Raw genomic sequence first — 23,502 nt, forward strand, 5'->3', positions numbered from 1 at the left:
TGAGACTGAAGCCCACGATCAGGAGATCTCTTGAGAAGTGTTTTCACTAGTTCAGATGGGTTTACTCTGATCTTTCCACATCTTGTCCATCACCAGAAAGATGACAGACGAATACAAATGCAGGCCAACTTGCAACCTTGACCGTTAGCAGCGCCGTTCCCTAACCAGCCAAGCTGAAGACCCCATGCAACATTAAGGTGCATTTTTTTCATCAGTCATGCATGGCGACAAGTGTACTCTGTGGATCACGTGGAAGTGTGATTTGGGGAGAGTTGTAGTGTCTGGATCACACATCCCCACTATGTGCCACGTGGAAGGCTGAGGTCTATGATGAATCAGTGTTGAGGGAAAGGTAAAGAAAGAATTGGGTGGGATTAATGTCAAGATTTTCTTGAGAATTTTCTGCCTTTTACCAAGGTAATAAACATTCATGAAAAGCTCAAACACTGAGAAGTAAAAAGTCAGTGTCTTCCCCCAGTCTTTTCTAATCTCACTTCCAGGGGTCATCATTATTCCATGAATAGTTTGGTGTGAGTGTTTCCACAGCTCTTAAGCATATGCAAAAAGATACCTTCTAAAAACTGCTGAAATGGGATTATACTACGTATATTCTCTTGCTGTTTACTTTTCTCACGACACAGTGTATCACGGTCATCTTTCATGTCATTACTCCTCCCATCTTTTCAGGGAACTGCTCTGTAATGTTCCATAGCACGTATCTACCGTGGGTGATTTAACCGTTCTCACTTGTAGACATTTAGGGTTTGCAAGAGGGTTTTACTAAGACGACGTTGTGCACTAAGCCTCCTGGTACCTTTATATTTCTTCCCACTCATGTAAATTTTCCTTCAGGATAGAATCCTAACAATAAACTTGGTGGGTCAAAGAATAGGAACATTTAAGCTTTTCAAAGATACTTGTGAGTCATTCTCACTGTCCTAGAGTCATTAATGAAAAAGTTTAAGAATATTGTGGTTCAGCCAGAAGTTCTAGAGATAACGTAGGATTAACATTTTAGGAAATTTCCACCATTTCAAAATGTAAGTTTATTTTAAAAATGTATAAATAATATGCACCCATGGTAAAAATCTTTTCTCTGGCACCATACAGGGATGGAGTTTGGATAATCCTTTAAAACTAGTTTGTTTTGTTTATTCCTGTGGTTACCATCAGAATTAAAATCATGTGCTTGTATTTTCTGGTATATCTGTCTGACACAGTGTCTCTTTACTTCCTATCATGAAAGATGAGGAATTTCATGTACTTACTTAACACCACCAGTCATGCCTTCTACCTCCTGGGTTTTGTTACAAATTATAGTTGTTTTGATAGTTCCCTTAAAGCTTTAAATGTTCTTAGTTCTTTATTTGGGGGGGCTATCAACTTTAGGCAACATTCCTTGACTCACCGTTATGTTACGTAAGGAAATCTATGCCCCTCGGTTTCTTTCTGCTTTTCTCCTGTTTATCTCCCTTTATTTAAAATAAGCACTGGCAAGGATTTTTAACCACTTAGAAATTCTTTTTAAAAAAGTGAAACTGATAAATAGAAGTACACAACTATGAATGATTGTATTGATCTCAGAAACAAGTATAATCAGTTTATAATAAACCCTGTGGCAGTTGTAAATCGTCCTACTTGAAGAATGTCAAGGTCAAGTGAGATTCTTAAACCCCATAAACTGCTGAAAGTTAACGCCACAATTTAGTGTGCTTTATTTTTTCTTGCAATTTCTAATTATTTTCTTTTTTCTTGATGGCACTAAAAGCCTTTATCATAGCGTTTTTTCTTTTAATTTCGCAATCATAGTAAGTGGGATTTGTTTTTATTTTTGAAGGCACTCTTCACCAGCTTTTCTGACTTCCTGCTCTAACTGAGTCTGACTGTCTTCTGTGCCTGTGACTGCAGTCACACTGGGTCTTGTTTGCCCTCCCCTGGTAGGTCCACTCTTACACTTTCAAAAAAATCTTTTCACAAACAGTGCTTGAGAGGTAAATTTCAAAATTCTGATGGCAGAAGAGATCTGTAATTTGCCATCATACTTGACTCATAGTGTGGGTTTCAGATTCTAGGTTTGAAATCCTTCTCCCTTATAATTTTGAAGACCTCCACTATTTTCTATCAGTTCTGCTGACGAGAATTCAGATGCTACTCCAGTTCTTGTTATTTGTATGTAACCTGGTTTTCCCCTCTGGGTGTTTTTTAAATGATCTCTTTTTCCTTGTGGACTGTTTTTTTTTTAAACCGTGGGTATAGATGTAAGTATTTTAAACTGCGTCTTTATTGGCTCACTTTGACCTGCAGTCTCAAATCTTTATTCCGTTAAAAGGGTTTTTCTTCTTTCTTTGATGATCATTTCCCATTGTCTCTGATTGTCTTTTAGAACTCAGTATATGAATGTCAGCCCTCTTAGGGCTGTCTCCCTTGTATTTCTTTTTCATTTGTACTTTCTGTTTCTGTCCTTTTCTCTAAGTATTAAGAGATTTCTTATGTTTTACCTTCCAGAATAGGATCTTCAATCATGCCCAGTCTGTTACTCAGCTCTTCTGATGAAATTTTTATTTTATCCACTGTGTGTTTAATCTCCAACACCTCCTAGTGGTTCTCTGGTCTTTTCATTTTTCATAGTGGCCTGTTACATTGTTTATTTGAAATGCATATGCCCTTTAAAGCTTGTAGTACAGTGATTGAGACGTGTGTGTGTGTGTCTGTCTGGTTGGGTCTGTTGTTCCTGTTTGTTCTCCCTTGGATCACTTAATCTGTTTGTTTTTCCTGGTCTTTCTCTTTCCTCTTAGTGGTTTTTCTCAAATGTCCAGTGATCCTTGGTTGTCCAAGCATTTGAATGATTTGTGTTGATTAGTATAAGTTGCTGTCTTTCATTTCTTTTGCAGTTGAATAAGTCCACTTGCCCAAAAGACTCCTTTGCTTGGTAGTAGACCTCACTGTGGACTCTAAGTGTGTGTGTGTGTGTGTGTGTGTTTGTGTGTGTGGTGAGCTGGATGCTGGATGGGGGAGAACAGTCTTGGAGAAAACCGGCAACTGCCACGTTGCCAGAGTGAGTGTGCTGTGGTCTGGGATGGAGGGCTTACTTTGTTTATTTCACTCTTGGGTGGATGGAACCCCCCCCCATGTCATCTCCCCCTTTCTCGCTCTCTGTCCCCTCCCTTCTTCCGTTAGGGTCATAGTGTGGCATCGGTACGAGATTTGTGCTGCTTTCCTCTCCAGCCTTAAGCCTTGCTGTGGGATTTCTCCCCAGGCTTACCTTTGCGTCCTTTAGAAAGTTGCTGCCTGGCTTTAGCTGAGTGCAGCTGTTCTCTACAGATGAGGGGTCAAGAGGTGGGGGCCTGGACAGGTTGCTCCGAGGAGACTCTGTAATCAACCTCATTGCAGCGTAACGGCCTTGGTCACCGAGCAGTCGGGGAGCCTGGAGCCTTTCTAAGACTCCAACAGCCCTCTGGATTTTGGGTTTTATTTTTCTCTTCTCTGATTTATTCATTACTGAGCCCATCTGTTTTTGGAGGATGCCCACATTTAGGGTGAAGTTTTTTGAAATTTTTAAAAAATTTGTGGTCAGTGACAGTCTTGGGAAATAAGTGCATCTACTGTAAACCTTTGAAAATAATCTGGGAGGGGCCTGCATATATAATTTCACCTAGTAGTAAAATCATAATCCTTTTTTTGACAATGATGACCTTGAAACAGTTTCCCTTACTTTTCTCCTGGTATTCTTCTACTTCTGTCATTTCTCCATTTCTTAAGAAATATTATGTTATGTATTTAAGTTTTTGATCATATATTTGAAGCTTAAGGTAACCCATAGCATTTGGGGGATTTAGAGGTAAGTGATCAATTAACGGAAAGAATCTTGAGTTAAACCTACTATTTTTCCTGTGGATTTCTTTTTTTCCTAGAACTGAGTTAATACTCTTTTAAAATAGAAAAATTAAGAGAATTTTTGAACATTTACTTATTGAATATAAAAGAAAGTGATTGGTATTATCTCAGTATTGGAGAATGCATTTTATTCTAGTGGGGTGAATTGTATTCTCTGTCATCAAAGATACTGTCTTCCTTAGGTACTTAAAACATAGTAAAAATAATACAGCAAAGGCAGTGATGGCCCCCATTTTAGGCATTAGATCAAGTCTGGTACTTACGTTGGATGTTAATAATTAGAACTCAGTGTTCTTTTTTCTCAGGGTTCATTTGAAGACTGAAATTTAGCAAAGCCTTACAAAGTCTCACTTTGGGGAAGTACTTTCAAACTGAGCTATTTTTTGCTTTCCAGTCTTCTGTTCATGGTAGTTAACAGCTCTTACTGAATAACTCTACATGGAAATAATCTATCCCCATGGTGAGCTTTTTCAGGGCAGAGATTGGATTAAAACAAGAGCTTTCTAAATTGATTATTCAAAATGTGTGATAGGCATGTTGCTAATAAGTGCTTCATACATTTTATTTAATTTCTGAAACAACTGAGTAATTGAGTAATTCATTTTACACAAGAAACATTAAGGCTTAGCAAGGGTTAATTATAGAAGGTCATAACTGTTAAGTGACATTTGAGGTTTAAACAGATCAAGTTTACTTTTTTTTTTTTTACTGTTAATCATTGTATAGCACATGAACACTAAACATAGTACCTATATGAATTACATTGTATTTAACATACCCTTTACTTGATTCCAAATAAAACTGTTCTGACACTGTACCTGTGCGCCTGTTGGCCACAGCTAATTTTCTCTCTTGGTTACTTCTTCCAGAGGGAGGGAGCTGTATTAGATTGTTCGTGGAGATGAGAAGTTTTGAGATTCACCCTTGACACTGCTCAGAGAGGAGGGAAAATAAAACATTGATCTGTTTTCCCTAGAAACACAGTTTTTAAAAAAACGTATTTTGGATGGGGTGGGTAATTAGGTATTTATTTATTTACTTAAATGGAGGTACTGGGGATTGAACCCAGGACCTTGTACATGCTAAGCACACACCACCGCTGAGCTCTGCCCTACAGTTTTGGTTTTTAATACAATGTGTGTAGATGTATTTTTTTTTGCTCTCTGGGCTTTTTCATCATACATTCATTCATGCAACGAAGTACAAGAAGATGGCAGATTTTAAACACCTCCACAAGGAAATAATGGTATTCTTTACAATATGTTAAGTTTAATTTGAGCTGCTTTGGATTTTCACATTTCCTAATAAGTATTGCTAGGTTCCCACATTTCTTGAATGGTTAAGATCTTTCAGTCTTTCTGAGATCTATGGGCAAAATTTTGAAAATGTATTATATTTCCTCATTTCATTTATAATGAGGCTTTGGCTGGACACAGATTCTAGAGTCAAAGTTTTTCCTTCACTTTAGCACTATCAAGATTGTGGTTTGTTCCACTGTCTTCTTGCAGCCAGTGTTTTGATGAGAAGTTTTATGGTAGTTGTGGAATGTCCCTCAGTTGGGGTTTATCTTCTTTTTTTTTTTTTTTCCATGATGGGTTTTGGTTTTATGGGATTTTGGGTAGGAAGGTTCCAGTGGTAAAGTACCCTTTTTTTTAAGTCACATCAGAGCAAGAGGTGTATACTGGCAACCCTACTTGATGTTGACTTTGATCAGCAGGTGGAAGCAGTGTTTGTCAGCGTGCTCCAGTGTAAGACTGCCCTCCCCATCTCCGTACAGTTCCCTTTGAAGGCAAGTCGTGAAGCACAGCCCACACTTCAGGGGTGGGAGTTATGTTCCACAGCACTGAGGGTGAACCTGAGTTATTTGGAATTTCATGTTCGAGAGATTCTACCCCTCTTGTTTACTATTTATTTATATCACTATGAACTAATGGATATTTATTTTACTGGATTATGCTTTCACTGTGATGGAAACTAGGTAATATTCCCAGCTCCCAGATGAAGTTTCCTCCGATATCTTGTTTCTGTTTTGAAACAGAAATGAAGACAAGAATCAAGATCTGATTGGAGTATAATGCCATATCAGACTATTCAGTCATAGAAAAAATTCTTAGTTATAGCTAGAAATTATAATCTGCTGGGGATCATGTGATAGACACCCACCTCTGGCAGTATTTAGGGGTTCACGTAACCTTTTTGTTCTGAGACAGGTAAATTTCTATAATTCTACCATTGCTACCATTCTTTCTTCTAAGAGGGGAGTAGTAATAAATGGACGGGATTAAATAGGGAACCACTTTTACCGACAGTATGCAAATAATCCCCAGAAGATCCTGGCAGAACTCAGAGATTCAACGTACAGTTGATGCTGTGCGTGGCTGTGATTGCCATGGGGTGGGTGAATTACTACCTTGGCCTGGATTATTTGTTGCCCTTATGTGTCTAAACTTTCAACTTAAAAAAAAACAAAAACAAAAAACAGTCTCCTTAATATGGCCAGCTATTTTTATCTTGTTTTCAGAAGTAAGGCTTACCCTAGAAGTGACCCTACAGTATCATTTTAAATGGTTTTTTTTCGCTTTTTCTTCTTAATTAGGAGTTTCAATCACGGCTTCTGTCATTCTTGGCCAAGGTGTCTGCTGAGACTAATAACTATTATTAAGTCACATAGGTACTGCTCTTTTCTGGTAGTCCTGCTCATTCTTTTAAAGGTTTTTTTGGCTTTACATTTTCTTTCTTACTATTGAAATATGAATGTGTGCAGAAATGCACACGAGAGCATTAGACTATAATTACACACACATGCACACACACACTAGCGTACCCTTTCTTATAAAGGACTTTGCCGCTGGTTTCTGCATTGTGTGGGACACAGAGTATCTCCCATCTCAGAAGGCTGAAGCACTTTGTAACATTGGTTGTTAACATCCAGCTGTTGGGGCAGTGTAGCAGCAATGAGGCTGAAACAGTGTTTGGTTGTTGGGTTCCTTCCATTTAATCTTCTTTGATAAATAGTCTCCAAAATAGCCTTGTATTTTTTAAAAATATATTTTAAATGTTTTTAAAAGCCAACAAAGAGGAACTTGCTGGTTGGCACAAAACATGCTGCAGAGTTGCTTCTTTCTTGTTACTGTAACTGAAGGGCAGAGAGTTGACACCCATTCTGTACACTCTCAGTGCTTTGGGGAAAAAAATGTGGATTTCCCTGTTGTATCAGTAGTCATCTGGGTTTTTTTTTCCCTCCTTTCACTACCCCCAAGATTTTTTTTATAAATACAGTTTTTAAAATTAACTCAAATGGAAGTTGTGCTTTCTTCTGTTTGACCCTTCCCCCACACAACTGTGTGACTTTAACAGCAGTGTGACACACAGGTTGCAGCAAAGCTTATGTCTGCATGTGTTTTTATTGGGCAGAAATTACATATTTAGTCAGAAATTCAGTTTTTTTCACTTTGCACCAAAAGTAGTTACATGGCATTAATCTTGAGACATATGCTTAATTTCAATTTTTAACCTACTTGACAATTTCTTTTAGGCCCAGCCTTTGTCAGTACCATGTAAATCCATGGTACAAATAAATACTTACTTGAATATGCGAATTAAATGTGTGAGTTAAGTAGGAGATTGGCACATCTATGATGTATCTGCTACATCCTTTGTATAGCAGATAGTCCCTTTGAGTTTCTTTGTATACAGGATCCTCTTCTGACACCGTATGTTTCAGTTTTTTATAACCTGATACCACTTTTGTGTTAGTGCTCAGCTCTGTCAAATCCTTACATTTTGCCATGCTTATGTATGAATTTTAAAAAGAAGTACATGTGGTGGGTCCCTTTACTCGCTTCTCTCCAGTACACTTCCTCTCCCGCAGAGGTGTCTGCTGACCTGAAATTGGTCATCATTGCCAGACCACAGAATAAGCTAGCAGATTCAGAGTTTCACAAGTTAGTCTTCTGTGGGACTTGGAAGTATTCTGAGAAAAAGAGACTCATGGTCAGATTCTCACCTACAGATTTGTAATGTATATTGAAAGCACTGGAAGCTCTCACACATGGGAAGAAACTTACCAGTTCCGGGGTTTTTTTTTACTTGAGCATTGCCCAGCTGTTTGGCCCGAGGAACCCCTCACCCGTGACTCTGTGCACCGTTGTTGCTTGGACTGTGCTTCATGTAAACACTGCCTAGAGGTGTACTCTTTTCCAGAATTGATTTCCATCTAATTTCATAGTTTTTCCCTAATGTTACTTTCTAGATTTAGATGACAAAGATAGTAATTATTCCTTCAGTTGATGTTCAGTGTTGAATCAAGTTTAAAATCATTCTGCAAAAAGGGAAGGTAAAATGTTAATAAATTGCATGTTCATTGACCAACGTACCAGTTACTTATGCTCCTTAATTTTAAAAATTTTTGATTCTGCTGATTTACTGAAGCGTCTAGCTGTGGACCATGGCTACACACACCCTCTGCCTTAATCTGATCTGTTACCTTTTATGTTCTTGTGGCTGGAAGCAGCCCTGAGTTCGTTGTTAATGTTTGCTACGCTTTCTTGAATAACAGTTCTTCAGCTGTTAATGTTGTACAAGATGGTACTTGAATTTTGTTTGCTTTTTTTCCCTTCCTGTATTAGAAAATCTTGGTGCTTTTTGTAAGTCATGTATAAAAGAAAATTTTCTTAAGATTTGTTGATATAATGGTCTGATCCAGGAGAAATAAAATGGGAAGATGGACACTATTTCTGACCTTCAAATAAAACTCTGTATATTGATTTTCAGACTGTTCACCGAGCCCTGGGGTGAAATGCATTGTCTTAAGGCAGGGCTATGTACCTGTGTGGGGGGATAAGCCCCTTAGGATCTGGTGAGTTTGTGGAGGACAGATGAGTTTCTTGGAAAATGCACAGGGGCACCAAGTTTTCATAGAGTTTCACAGAAGCCAAGGAGCCTCCTCCTGTAAGGGAAGAACCCCCGAACAGACCTTGTTTCCTTACTGGCCTCCAGCCTTCCCTGCACTACACTTTACCGAGATAGGAAGTTAATAAACTGACTGTTACAAAAGTAAGTCTAGATTTGTTCACCAAATAGCTAAGGACTAAACCATCTACCCTATGTTAGTCTTAAAATTTTAGGGTTTATTAGGGAGCCCCTCTACATTATATTTCTAGGATCTCCTTTAAAGAGCAACAATGCATTAAGCATTTTGTCATTAGTTAGGAAAAGTCTTTTTTGCATTCTGCACCTTGCTAGTTCAGCCCTACTTACGTAATTTTTTAAAAAATACTTTTTTTCTGTTCTTATTTTGTGGAGAAATTTCTCTCCTTGCATTAGTTCTGTCAGCTTACTTTCAATCTATATTCAGAAAATTTTTTTATTTTAAGTACTAACTTTCCTGACGGTTATTGTACCTGACTGTGATCCCATAAATACTTCCTCAGTGTTCAGTTCTGTTCTTAACAGTAGGAGCTCAATAAATGTTGCTACTGAGCACACTTATTTTGAATTAGTGAATGGGTGAAAGAGAAATAAACGTGTGAAAGAGTGCTCAAGCAGAATAAATAAGATTATCGTCTACTTCCCCATTCAGTATAAATTCTAATGTACAGTTAAAGGTTGCTTTCTGCAAATAACTATTGTGAAGTAATAAGCTAAACCATCCTGGAGTGTCAGACACAGGTTAATCCATGCAGCAATGTCACCTGTCTCCCAGAGATGCTCATTCTGTCACTGTTATTTGAAATAGGACTCTGAGGGGGTGTTTGGTTAGCTAAGAAATGATGCAAAACTTATTGCCCTCAAGACTTAAGCTCTGAAAGTAACCCGTCTGGTTAGATTAACTTGGAATTTCTTTGGGTAGAGTTAATTAAGTCATCGTTGCCGCATGCCTTTATTCTTAACAAGATCTTGGTCTTCCGGATCAATCTGATTAATTCTCAGAGAGTTAAAAAGTAATTCATATTTTTATATGTGTTTTTAGAATTTAACCCTAAGTTCTTTTCTTGCATAGTTCTGAGAGATGGAAAGGTATGCAGAAGTTTGTCTTCCGACCCTCCTCAGTTACGCTTGAGAAAGCAAGAGTTGGTTGATAAGTGAAACAAAACAAAGGGAACAGTTCTGCCCCTTCATTTGGATGTCAGGTTTAGAGACGAGAAGGGAAGGGTGGAGTGGGAATCAGGTAATCCCAGCCACCTCTGGACACTAGCCTAACCCTTTTAAGCCTCATTTTCACCTTGTTTTACAAAGTTACAGGGCTGTAGAACTTTGCAGATCTTCCCTGGCACAAGTATCTGTTGAAGATATTTTTGTCATTGCTATTCATTGTGTAACTGAGATAGTGAATAAAATTAATAGGATTATGGGACTCTAAGGAAAAACTTTCTTTAAAATGGCTAATTACAGTCTACATCAGTGTTGTCCAATAGGGCTTTCTGTGGTGATGGAAATATTCTATACTAACGCTGTCCAGTGTGCTGGCCAGTAGTCACATTATGCACTTGAAATGTCGCTGCTGTGACTGAGGGGCCTAATTTTTAACTGTAATTAAAACTAATTTAAATAACCACATGTGACTAATAGCTGCTGTATTGAACAGTGCCGGTTCTTAAGTATTTATTCTCAAGTATTTATAAGCATTCAAAGGGGCTCGTACACATAGATTTATCCTGACACTCTTGTTCTTTATATAAGGGTTTGCATTTTTAGAATATGGCAGTGGTACCAGTTTTGAAATCTTTCAGTCTTTCAGTATCATCCCAATATTGAAATCTTTCTTCAAGCATAGCCTCCGTTTCTAATTGAAGTCAAGTGTGGCCAAGGTTCTTAGGACCTTTCCCCGGGGCTCCTGGAGTTTTTACTTGGTAACCGTGTGCCTACATCGCTGGCTTCTCCAAAACTCTGCTGTCCTGCTGAGGATTGTGTGTTTACTACAATCTCCCTGTCGACTCCTGTCAATCCTGCAGGGCTGCACTTCGTTCCTATGTTAGGCTTTGTAGTATCTGGAGCAGGTTTGGTGTTCTTGAGCATTTTATCTTTGTATTTTTTATGAGCTTGATTCTGAAAAGTCTATATGCCACTTTAAAAAATACTTGGTTTTTTGGTGGCAAGACGATTTTAGTCCTAAAATCTTGACCCATCAGCAAGCTGCTAAGTTTAGTACTAAAATATCAGGTTACTAGGTGGTAAAAACAGTTGTCACTTGAATGTTCCGTTAAGTCTGTATTAATTGCTTCTGTGTTGCGAATACCACATTCTTGAAATTCCCATGTTTGAGGATAACAAAGAACTTGAAATAATTCTATCCTGAAATTCTGGACTTTTGAAATGAAAAAAATCAGTGTTAAAGGCATTCTTTAGGGTTAATGGTTGAAACTGATAAGCTATGTGTTTGGGATTCAATCCTTTTTCTATGAGATAATTTATATAAGATTACATTTCTATATATGGCATGCCAGGCCACAAAACCCATATCCTTGAAACTTAATTCAGCCATGCCGAGTCCAAGAGCTTTCAATGAAAACTTGCGTCCCCACTGCAGCTCTGAAGCACATCTCCCTGGGACCACAGGCACTAGTTAGTTTGTATTGGCAAACAAAGGTGCTAATTGATATCAGTCATTCTCTTGTGTTTTGAATAGAGGGAAACCAAAGGCAGTTGCCATTAAATAAAGTAGTAAAAAGCACATGTGAACTTCAGGTAATACAGAAGAGTAAATGCCTTCTTACTCTCATGCCATCTCTTCTCCCTAAAACATTATTACCAGCCTAAGTTTTCTCTTTTTACAAACGGGGCTAAATTACACTTGCTTTTCTGCTTATATTTTTAAAAAGTCAGGCCTATTGAGGTACAAGTTAACAGGTGGTAACATTCACCCATTTTGGTGTACAGTTCTATGAATTTTGACAAATATACACACCATAATCAAGATACATAACGTTGCAGTCCCTCCAAAAAGTTCCTTCTCACTGCTTCATTTTTGCAACCACCACCACAATCAAGATACAGAACATTTCTATCACTCCAAAAAGTTTCTGCTTTCTGCCTCAATTTTAACAGCTGTGCTGTATTCAATTATATTTAGATTTACCTTAATTTTTCTAAATAACCCCTCATTGATTTATATTTACATTGTTTCCAGTCTTATAACTCAAACCAGGTACAATAAATACCTTTGTATATAAATGTTGGTGTACTTTGACAGCTACAGACATAGGGTGAACTCCTAGCAGAGAAGTTACAGAATTAAAGACTGTGAGCATTTAACATTTTGATAGGTAGGGCCAGATGGCCTCCCCTGAAAGTTGTACTAATTTACTTTCCAACAAGTTCTGCATAAGAGTGCCTGTTACTCTTAGCACTGGGTGTCACCAAATTAGATTTTGCTAATTTGATGGATAAGCTGTTACCCAGCAAAGTAACTTGCTTTTTTTTTTCCTTCTCACTTTAAACACATACCAAAAGTTAACACATACCCAAAGTCCAACCTATGTTATTTATGGCTAAAACCACAAGCATTAGAGGAAATATGACTAGAAAAACCTTAACTTTGTTTTCACTATCCCAATAGCATTTAAATTTCCTGCTCACTCTTAACGTACATTTTTATAACCAGCCTCATATCATATGCACCATTTGTGCCTGTATTATGTTTGCTTTTTAAAAGTTTATTTCATAAGCATTTTTCTTTCTTCCAGAATCTTCATTTTAATCTTTGTATGTTTGTTTCTTCTATTTCTGGGCCATGGCACAGTTCATTTAATCATTCTACTTCTAAAATTTTTTTATACTTTTTTTTTTTTTTACTATTATGAACAAGGTTTCAAATACCATCTTTTAAAAATAAAAGTTTAAAAAAATCCTTTAAAATTTGTTTAGTAGGATAAATTTCACTAGTCTGATTCTTCTGGATCTAAATGTAGCAAAATCAAGTGAGAGGATAGAATCTTGTGTTTGAAGTAGTTTTTGTTCCTTCATTGAGAATTCAGTGACTTTCCACTGGAGAAGGAGCCAGTTACGTAGCAGTTTGCCTCTGTGCCAGCTTAATGTATTCCTTTTTTTTTTTCATTAAAAATTATAAAAATGATACGCAACTTATAAAGATTTCATATCCACTTTCCAGAGGTAATCAACCCACTGTTATTTAGTAAATTAAATTTTTTAATTTAATTTTTTTCTCAATAAATCATTCACATTTTTCAATATTTAAAAATTACCGAACAATATACAGTGAAGGCTCCTTAGCCTTGTTCCCCCAGTACCCAGTTCCCCTTCTTGGAAGCAGTTAATATTATTAGATTCTTGTGTATTCTTTCAGACACATTTTATGCATTTTTGAGCACGTGTGTGTCTCCTTTTAAGCCACAAGTGTTAGCAAGCTGCACGTACTTTTTTTGTACATATTTTCTTAGATTACTTTATTTGTATTTAATTTTTTTAAAGTAGATAATAATTACACGTGGTTCAAAAATAAAATAACGTGAAGGCTTGAGTAGTTCCTCTTCTATTTCAGTACCATGTGTGTGATGTACCACCCTTCAAGGAGTCTTCATGCATTAGAAACAAACAGGAAGGCCCATATTTTCGTTTTCCGTCTGTAAGTTTTAAGCTAACCTGTCACGCAGTACAGAATAGGTGTGAAGAGCCGGGGGCTGGCTCCCTGCATATAGATGTCTGCGCTGCCACGTATCACTTGTATAACCGTGGGCAAATATTTAAGCTATCTGTGCTTTATAATCTTCATATGTAAAATGATGACTCAGTGTACACACTTTGCATACATAAGAGGTGTGCATGTTTGCTGGTAGTAGTAGTCTATAAAATTGTTAGGGACAATGACCAATAAAATAATTCCCAAGAATCAGTTCCAGTCAGTTTGCTTTATCTTAATGATGGATGTGGATGTGGGTAAATTCATTTAACAGAAAAGAATGGATGGCATTTCTCCCTTGTTTGAATTCTACTTAAGTGTTTTAGAAAACTTCACAAAACAAAATTAAAGCAGCTAAAATATATAGTTCCTGTCTTTTGGGTTGACAGTTCTTTTCTTTTTGCACAAATTCCTTTAAACAGATATACTTTCTTTATGTAATAAAAATGTCCCTGAGAAGGTGAGGGTGGAGATGGCTGCCAAGAATATGAACTCTTTTGCACAGAGCACCACATTTTAAGTGGTTTCTCATGTGCTTTCTACTCAAATTTAGTTAAAATACATACATATCTATACATAATATTTAATTTTAGGAGGTACTGGCCCTTAAGGTTTTTAAATTCCCTGGCCATATCTTTTTAGGATCAAATCGTTAATAACACTGAAAGTTCTTAAGGCAAGCAAGGGGCTGGGGGACTCAACTCTCTTTCTATTCAATTTTTCCATTCTCAGTTCTTTTTCTTAATAAAAAAATTAAGGCAACAACAAAACCTCTTTTCCCCTTCCCACTTTCAGATCCTAGTTACAATATAATACATATTTATTGTAGTAAAGTTAAAAACAGGAGACACACAGAGAAATAAGATCACCTTAAAACTACCACCAGTGTAGTAATATTTCTGTTAACAGCTTCGTGTCTAGGCTTCTTGCCTTTTTTCTCTGTATAGATCTGCACACAGTCACTCATGTTACTGATTTGTTTGTCTTTCACAGTGATGGTGTCTGAAGTGCTGTACACGCTGGTGTCTTGTCTTTTTTAAATAGACTCAGGATCATGAACATTTTAATCACCATTCAGTTATCTGTAGGATCATTTATAAAAGGTGCATCATATTCCATTGAACACATGCCATACCGAAGTTTATTTTGTAATATATTTATTTCCTATTCAAGGACATTTAAAAATAAACTATCGATAAAACACTCCTGTAAACCAGTCTTTTTGGACAGCAGTTATATTTGTATGGTAAATTCTGAGACATGGACTTACTGGGTTGCAGGGTACGAACTTTTTTCATGCTTCTAATACACATTACCAAACTGTTCTCCAGATAGTTGGCATCGCCCTAGTGCTTGCCTGCATGGGGTGTGGTCTTAGGTCAGTCCTTGCCTCTTTGAGCTGCCAATTCCCCTTTTGCACTGGTGCACACTCACCCCCCAGGGCCTCTGTGCCGCCTCTTCCTTCTTCCCTGCGTCCCTCCTTTTCTTTTCTCCTGTATCCTTCCTCCTTCCCACCTCAGACTTTCATAGAAGCTGGATTTTCTCCAGGTTAGAGAAGGAGCCGTTTCGAATGCTGTTTACCTCACTCTCCACCTGCCTTTCCAGGCATTTGCTGTATATACACTATTCTTGACACTCTTTTTGGACAGCACCCCGTTTTTCAAAAAAAAATTTTTTCTGCTTTATGAATTCTGATTTTCACTGTAGTGATTATTAGTAACAGCTGATCTGTAACATTTGTGATGTCACCTCTTGCTCTTGCTCTGTGGTAAGAGGATTGTCCCTGTATTCCTGGAGACCAGGACGAGTCCAGCAGCCTCAGGGCTTCAGGGCTTCCTAAGGATGAAAGAGCTGAGTGCTCGGTACCCTGCCTGCCCTACAGTGAGCGCTCACAAGGCTGGCTTTTCCTGTCATCTCGGGTGACATGCCAGTGAAGCAGGCATCACGTTTCTCATCCTGCATTTCAGGAAGTGGGATCAGAAAGATGGAATGAATACTTTTCCTATTGTCACATCTGTTCCAGAAAGTGGTGGTGTCAGAATCTGAATTTAGGAATTTGGGTCCATAAGGACTGTTGCAAAGTGGGGAAACTAAAATGAATGACCAGAGTTGTTTCTAATTATTCCGACAATCCGTAGAAGATCCTGTGAAGTTTCAAGCGCTTTATTCATGGGGGCCTGAGAGGTGCAGCAGGTGAGTGAGAAGATGTGCTTAGTTCCAGGAGGAGAGAATGGTTCCTGGGCATCTAGAAAGACAGGTGGTTATATCCAGAAGTCTTCCAGACAGAGACCAAAGAGTTTTTCAAGAAGCTTAAGATGACTGAGCACTAAGATCAAAACATTTCACAGGTTTCTCTACTTTGGTTTAAATTAGAATGCAGTCCTGTTTTAAATATGTATATGCTGATTGGGTTTTTATGTTAACTTGTTTCCGACAGGGCACGGTGCTGATGTGAAATGTGTAGACTGGCATCCAACAAAAGGGTTAGTTGTTTCAGGAAGTAAAGATAGTCAACAGCCAATCAAGTTCTGGGATCCCAAGACTGGGCAGAGTCTTGCAACACTGTAAGTGATAGGAACCCCGGCTTGGCCCCTAAGCAGAGGGGAGTGAAGCTGTGTGTATTCTTTCACTTCCAGCTTTCTTTCCTCTGTGTATTCCTGAAAAAGTGGTGTAGACAACAGATGGCCTTTATCTGTAGACTTCTTACTGATTAAATAGGATCTCTCTCTAAATTCCTCATGAAACAAGGCTTGATGTTTGCTCTGCCACACGCACCTAAATGTAGCTCGGCTGGGGTGGGGAGGGGGTGGTGGTTGCTCTTCTGGTTTGCTGTCTCTGGCTCTCCTTGGCATCATACCTTGTGGCACTGTATGGAGTTGACGTGCGTGCCGTTTATTAGACACAGCCCAGCTTTCTCCATGTCAGTGCATCAATTTATGGAAAAACTCTCCATTTTAGTTAGTACATTTGAATATTGGTGAGGTAAAGACCTTTTCTTCCCCCCATTCACAGAGGTACTGGGGATTGCACCCAGGGCCTCGTGCACTCCAGGCACACGCTCTGCCACCGAGCTATCCTCCCCTACCTCCATTTTTGACTCAGGTCTCGTTTTTTGTGAGGTGTTCATTTATGATGCAGCCACGTAATAAAATTTCCTCTTTGAATCATCTGTAAACATTGACAGTTATATGAGTACGTTGTCAACATCTTTTTGACCAAGCAGCTGTGTCCCGGTCCCTCTGACAGGGAAGTGAGCAGGCGGGAGCAAGGCGGCCCCGTCACACGGCTCCAGTGGCCACAGCCAACAGCATGGTGCTCCCCAGAGACGGGCACGTGCTGGCCTCAGCTGCTGCAGGGTCTTTCGGTCCAATTAACCTTCAAACTGCCCTGGGCCCTTCTTTATGCTTTGTCTTAACGAGATGCTTCATTCAATTTTTAAATGAGCTTTACTGAATATTAATTTATGTGTTCAAGCGCTTCCTCTGCTTCACAGTCCAATTGAAGCTCTGCTTCTCCTTTAACTGGTTGATGGAAGCCGTGCTTAGCTGATGGACATTCTCTCTGTCTTTGACCTGCTTCTTCCGCCTGCACTTTTAACCGTGGTCCTGTAACGTTACGTGCTGTGTTACCTCTAGGCCAATCTTCTTGCCATCTTGACAACCATGTGCTTTTCAATTATATTAATTTATACTTGTTTTGAATTCTGACAGATTATCTTCTTGGTGCTTTGTTTCTAGTCACGCCCATAAAAACACAGTCATGGAAGTGAAATTAAATCTCAATGGCAACTGGCTACTCACAGCATCCCGTGACCATCTCTGTAAACTTTTCGACATCCGAAACCTGAAAGAAGAGCTCCAAGTCTTCCGAGGTCATAAGAAAGAAGCTACAGGTCAGGGCTGTGATACGCTCCCATTCTGACTGTCACCTGCTGTCACCTGTAGGGCTCTCAGATCCTGATAGTTTCTGTTCCTGCCCGTGTTTTGTTTACAGCTGTGGCCTGGCATCCTGTTCATGAAGGACTTTTTGCAAGTGGAGGGTCTGACGGCTCTTTGTTATTCTGGCATGTTGGGTATGTGACGCTTATTATGTAAAGAAGCTGTAAATTTTATGACAAGAGCACCTGAAAGTGTAAAAATCATCATATTTTCTATTTTTTCTGACTATTCATATGTCCTGTATCAGAGACTTCCTACAGCTTTCAATTCTGTAAACTCAGCTTAGAATGGAAGACTGAGCCCCTCTGTTTTTGGGTATAGAAGTCGTGAAGGGAGAATAAAACCCATTTCCTTGTTTCCTATGGTGAGGCTGATTCTGAGCCATCTTCCCTCTGAGGTGCTCTTTGAATGAAAGAGTGTGGATGACAAATCAGTACCCCTGAATCACGTGGAACCGACCAGGTTCAAAGTAACAGACTTTGCTGCCTTCATTACATTAAAAGAAAATGTTTTGAGGGGAGGTTTTTATTTTTGGTTTTTTTGGAGGTTAAATTCTGTGAAAAACACTACTTTGTGTGGTGCCATTACAGGGTGGAGAAGGAAGTTGGGGGGATGGAGATGGCCCACGAAGGAATGATCTGGAGTCTGGCTTGGCATCCTCTTGGACACATTCTCTGCTCAGGTTCAAACGACCACACTAGGTAAGAGTTGTATCAGAAATAACAAGCGATACTGTCTTCATGAAGCAGCAGGAAATAAGTACATACTCATTTTACTGATAGATGGATGTATTAATATGTATGGCTTATTCTTAGGCACATGTTTGTAGTGATTATAAATATATATTATGAGGAGATTGGGTATTGAATGTGACTTTGTTATTTGAATTTTGTTTTGTCTTCTGATTAAAAAGAAATCTTTTCTACATTTAAAAATTCTAGAATAGGGCATTGTAAATTTGTGTTGTTTTTGCCAGAGGGCTGCTTAGTACTGTTAAGTGCCCAGAAATACACTGAAACCATACTCCTCTCCTCCCTGCTCCAAAAACTTTTATTTTGACAGCAAATTTTGGACCCGAAACCGACCAGGTGATAAAATGCGAGATCGGTATAATCTAAACCTATTACCTGGAATGTCTGAAGATGGAGTGGAATATGGTGAGGTTCTTGCACATTTATCCTTCTTTGAAATCTGATATTCTGTTATAAAAGTGTTGGGTATTGAAAAGATTATGCAAAACTAATTTTAGTTTTATAATTTATTGATTCAGAAATCGCCAACAATTTCATTTTTATAAAGTGTTGATTTTATTGGCCTACTACATTTATAAGATTTCTACTGACAATGGAAGATTTCTACTGACAATGGCTGTATTCCTATTTATAGATGACCTTGAACCTAATAGCCTGGCAGTGATTCCAGGGATGGGAATACCAGAACAGCTAAAATTAGCTATGGAGCAAGAACAGATGGGTAAGAGACGTTGTACCTATAAATTTTGCTTTTTCTATAATTTTACCTATTTCTTATCATTATGATATTAAATTATTTTGAAAATGCCAAAGTGTTGCAAAATGTTGATGAAAGTGATGTGAACTGCATACGTTTAGAATCTGTCCTTCTAAAAATATGTTCACTGATAAAGTGGCCACTTTCTTTCATTTTCTTGGCTAACTACTTCTCTTTATGGTTCCAGGGAAAGATGAATCCAATGAAATTGAAATGACAATTCCAGGTTTAGACTGGGGAATGGAGGAGGTGATGCAAAAAGATCAGAAAAAAGTCCCTCAGAAGAAAGTTCCTTACGCAAAGCCGATTCCTGCCCAGTTCCAGCAGGTGAGTGACTGGGAGTGGCTCCTGCGTCCAGACACTGGAGACGCTGCTGGGTGAGGCTAACTGAGGTGCAGAAATCAGTTTCTCTTGGATTATCTCATCAGTTGAAGGTATTTCTGTACCATAGGCTTTTTCTGAGCATTCTTCATGGAGTTCAGGCATCCTTAGGCACAGTTCTCGGCCGCCCCTCTGCAGTTAGTGCTCAGTCTGTCATGCGCCTTCTCTAGATGCTCTCTTAGTCTTACCTGCTTGTTATCATCTGAGCCACCAGAAGGAGGAAAAAAGGCATAGAGCAGAAAGAGTACAGTGATTCTGACATTTGTTTGTCTGTCTTCCACTTTATTTCTTCCCTCAACACAAAGCACACATGCCCTTTGGAAGAGACAGGCAGGTTTTTTGTTTGTTTGTTTTCGTTTTTTGGTGTTTTGGTTTTTTTGGACAGGCAGGCTTTATATCCTAATAACATGCAAGATCTTACAGCTTTTTTTATCAGCTTAGCAATTTCTACCTAGGAATGTGCTTGTCTGAGTTCACTCCCGTGTCACTAAGAGTTAGCATTAGAAATAAAGCTGGTTTATCAGGTGAGCTGACTTGTATTCACCAGGTTGGAATGAGCCAATGACATTACAGAGTGGTTTTTCTCATTCTGTCATTATAATTTACACACTTAGGGCATATTTTAATCTTCTCTTCTTTACCAAGGCTTGGATGCAAAATAAAGTTCCAATTCCTGCGCCAAACGAAGTATTGAATGACAGAAAAGAGGACATTAAATTGGAAGAGAAGAAAAAAACACAAGCAGAAATTGAGCAAGAGATGGCCACGCTGCAGTACACTAACCCACAGCTGCTGGAGGTGCGTGAAGCCGTTCTGGGGGGATTCGGGATGATCTAGGAGAGTAGCATGCCACTTTTTATCGACGTGCCCTGAAGGAGAAGGGAGGGGACTCTTGGGTGGGTCTGATGAGTGGCACCGATTCTTGTTGCTGCATTAGGAGGCTAGTTTCTAAAAGAATCCTGTTTCTCAGACTTCTAAAACCAGGTCAGTCAAGCAGTGAGTAGATCTAAGTTACATTTTTACTAGACAAGATAAAGCCGACATAGTTTTAATTTGGGTTCACTTATTTATCCACAGATAAGAGTTTTTCTGTCAGCTCTAGAGCAGATGGTTTGTTCTTGTAAGAATGAAACACTAGTAGATTGTTGGGCTTTCCCTCATCAAGACGGATATAAATAATCCTGACTGCTGTTTCCCAGCACCTAAAAAGAAGTGTTCTAGAGTGAGTCTGGCAGCCTGAGTACTTTCAGAACGTCCGAGTGCCATACAGACGCTGGTTACCATTGGGGCACTAAGAGGTCACTTGACGTCACATGATTGTTTTGAGGCTCCTCCAATGAAATAAGTGAAGGCAGTGTTGTCATCTTTAAGGTCTCTGGCTTATTTATCAGCATGCTTTTTCTTTCTTTCCAGCAACTTAAAATTGAAAGACTTGCACAGAAGCAGGCTGAGCAAATTCAGCCTCCTCCTTCATCCGGCACCCCTCTCCTGGGACCCCAGCCCTTTCCAGGACAAGGCCCAATGTCTCAGATTCCTCAAGGTTTTCAACAGCCTCATCCGTCTCAGCAGATGCCAATGAACATGGCTCAAATGGGGCCTCCAGGTCCACAGGGACAGTTTAGACCCCCTGGACCCCAGGGACAAATGGGACCACAAGGTCCTCCACTGCATCAGGGAGGTGGGGGGCCACAAGGATTCATGGGACCACAAGGACCCCAGGGCCCGCCCCAGGGGTTGCCAAGGCCTCAGGACATGCACGGGCCTCAAGGAATGCAAAGACATCCTGGACCTCATGGCCCTTTGGGACCTCAAGGACCACCTGGACCACAGGGTAATTCTGGTCCTCAAGGTCATATGGGTCCTCAGGGTCCGCCTGGCCCACAAGGTCACATAGGCCCACAAGGCCCACCTGGCCCGCAGGGTCACTTGGGCCCTCAGGGACCTCCTGGTACTCAAGGTATGCAGGGACCACCTGGTCCCAGAGGAATGCAAGGACCTCCTCATCCTCATGGGATACAAGGTGGGCCAGGATCTCAAGGGATCCAAGGTCCTGTGTCTCAGGGACCTCTGATGGGATTGAATCCAAGAGGAATGCAGGGCCCTCCTGGCCCCCGAGAGAATCAGGGCCCTGCTCCCCAAGGGATGATGCTGGGCCACCCACCTCAAGAGATGAGAGGACCTCATCCTCCAAGTGGACTGCTGGGACACGGGCCTCAGGAGATGCGGGGCCCCCAGGAGATGCGGGGCATGCAGGGGCCTCCACCCCAAGGATCAATGCTGGGCCCTCCGCAGGAACTGCGAGGGCCTCCAGGCTCACAAGGTCAGCAGGGGCCGCCCCAGGGCTCTTTGGGACCTCCACCCCAGGGTGGCATGCAAGGGCCCCCTGGACCTCAGGGACAGCAGAACCCGGCAAGAGGGCCACATCCATCTCAAGGGCCAATACCATTCCAGCAGCAGAAAACAGCTCTGCTAGGTGATGGGCCCCGGGCCCCCTTCAACCAGGTATTATTTTTTTTCCAACTTGTAGGCGTTAATTAACATTTGGGGAAAACACACTCTGCACTGAGGCGGCACTTCTGAATGCTGTGAAAGGCAGTCGCAGCTGGGAGAACGTCTTCTCAGTAGTGATAGTGGTGGGGACTAGCATCACAGCTGAGCAAAGAAACAGATGATTAAGTAGACTTAACTAGATCGCAGTATGAAGCTTTACTTCTGAACCTATGTGTTTTCACAGAGGTCCTTCCAGGAAAGATGAACTCTGACTTGAATACTGTTCACAAGTGTCCCAGGGCTCCGGAAGGGCTGTGGCTGGGGAGGACACGGGGCTGGTTCTGGGCTGCTGCCTCTCCTGGGCTCTCTGCGCTGGAGGCTTGGTTTCATGGGTTCGCCAGACGGCCCAGCCATCTCCTCTCTGCCTGCTGACCTGCCTGTCGGCTCTACTTTTTAAGATAGTGCAAGGTGTTTAACTCAGGAGTTTACTGTAGACCCTGACCTCACTGTTTACTTCAGTGAGTGCTTTTAGAGATCTCCGAGTCCAGACTTGCACATTTTCAAGTGGTGACCCTTTGGATGAAATTCTGTTCAAGTTGTTTTCAGCTCATGGATGAAAGTATTTACAGGAGGGGGCTTTCTGTAGAACTTCTCGTGGCCCTTTCAGAGGATTCTGTTATTCAGCCAAGCTTTATTACCTGTGTGCTCAGCTTGTGCTTGAGAGATAGGGCGAGGAGAGCTCCATTTCCCTGGGGCGAGTTACAGAAAGACCTCGGGAGCAGGAATGGAGTGAGCACTGTTTGGCCTGTGGTTTTTACATTTTTCTGAAAGTCATAGACTGGAAGCATTATTTGGGTAGGAACAACTGGGTTGGTGTCCTTGAAGTCAGTTGTGGACCAAAAGTGAGTGAGAGAGTGAGTTAGTGTGGACTCCCTGGGTCTCCACTTGGAAGAGGGCGAGCTGCAGATCCGTGTGTAGAAAACACCTCTGTGCATCTGTAATGTGAGGGTGAACAGTGGAGTCACTGAATTAAAATAACTAGCTACGTAAGGAGATGACATGCCACTCTTCAGCAGACCTTCCAGAACTTAAAAATGTCACAGAGTGAAGGATCTGATGGCATTTGGTTTTACTTCCAGAGTTTATTGGGCACTTTTCAGAATTTAGATGTTTAATAGATCTATGTTTGTCCTCCAGAACTGCCCTAAAACTTGAAGTATTCTATATTTTATTAACACAGTATATTTGTGTTTGTTTATAATATTTACCTACTTACCTTATGTTAGTCAATTAACAGTTTCCATTTTGGAGGATAAAAACATAATGAACTTTAGCTGCCACCTTATGACTTAAATTATATAAACATGTCGAATTCAAGAGGACAGCCCTGTTGGGGACAATTCAGTAAGAGTTTTTATTATGTCATATAGTAAAAAATTTTATACCTGAAAAGCATAATGACACTAAAAATTTAATTGGCCTATAGAAGTATTGGTGGAATGAGAATGGAGGTTTAATACCTTATAGGGCATTTCAAATCTCAAGAGTTGCCTGATGAAAATCTTTGCTCCTATTTCTTATATTCTGAGATCTGGCTTTCTTAACTTGGATCAGGTCAGTTATTTAAACCAGTTGTTTTACTTGGTGAAACTG

The 23,502-nt window shown here is 40.0% G+C and overlaps 1 protein-coding gene across 1 annotated transcript in view; it reads left to right on the plus strand.

Annotated features, from left to right (window-relative positions):
- WDR33 (WD repeat domain 33) overlaps window positions 1-23,502 on the plus strand; it is a 90,541-nt gene that overhangs the window by 54,860 nt on the left and 12,179 nt on the right. Inside the window, exons 8-16 of the mRNA XM_072960791.1 lie at window positions 15,969-16,095; window positions 17,269-17,423; window positions 17,525-17,603; window positions 18,060-18,170; window positions 18,532-18,626; window positions 18,856-18,942; window positions 19,166-19,305; window positions 20,005-20,157; window positions 20,773-21,861. Of these exons, the coding sequence (XP_072816892.1) occupies window positions 15,969-16,095; window positions 17,269-17,423; window positions 17,525-17,603; window positions 18,060-18,170; window positions 18,532-18,626; window positions 18,856-18,942; window positions 19,166-19,305; window positions 20,005-20,157; window positions 20,773-21,861 (2,036 nt within the window). The remainder of the gene's footprint in view (window positions 1-15,968; window positions 16,096-17,268; window positions 17,424-17,524; window positions 17,604-18,059; window positions 18,171-18,531; window positions 18,627-18,855; window positions 18,943-19,165; window positions 19,306-20,004; window positions 20,158-20,772; window positions 21,862-23,502) is intronic.

Source organism: Vicugna pacos, chromosome 5 (genome assembly GCF_048564905.1).
Source record: "Vicugna pacos chromosome 5, VicPac4, whole genome shotgun sequence".
Lineage (NCBI taxonomy): Eukaryota > Metazoa > Chordata > Mammalia > Artiodactyla > Camelidae > Vicugna > Vicugna pacos.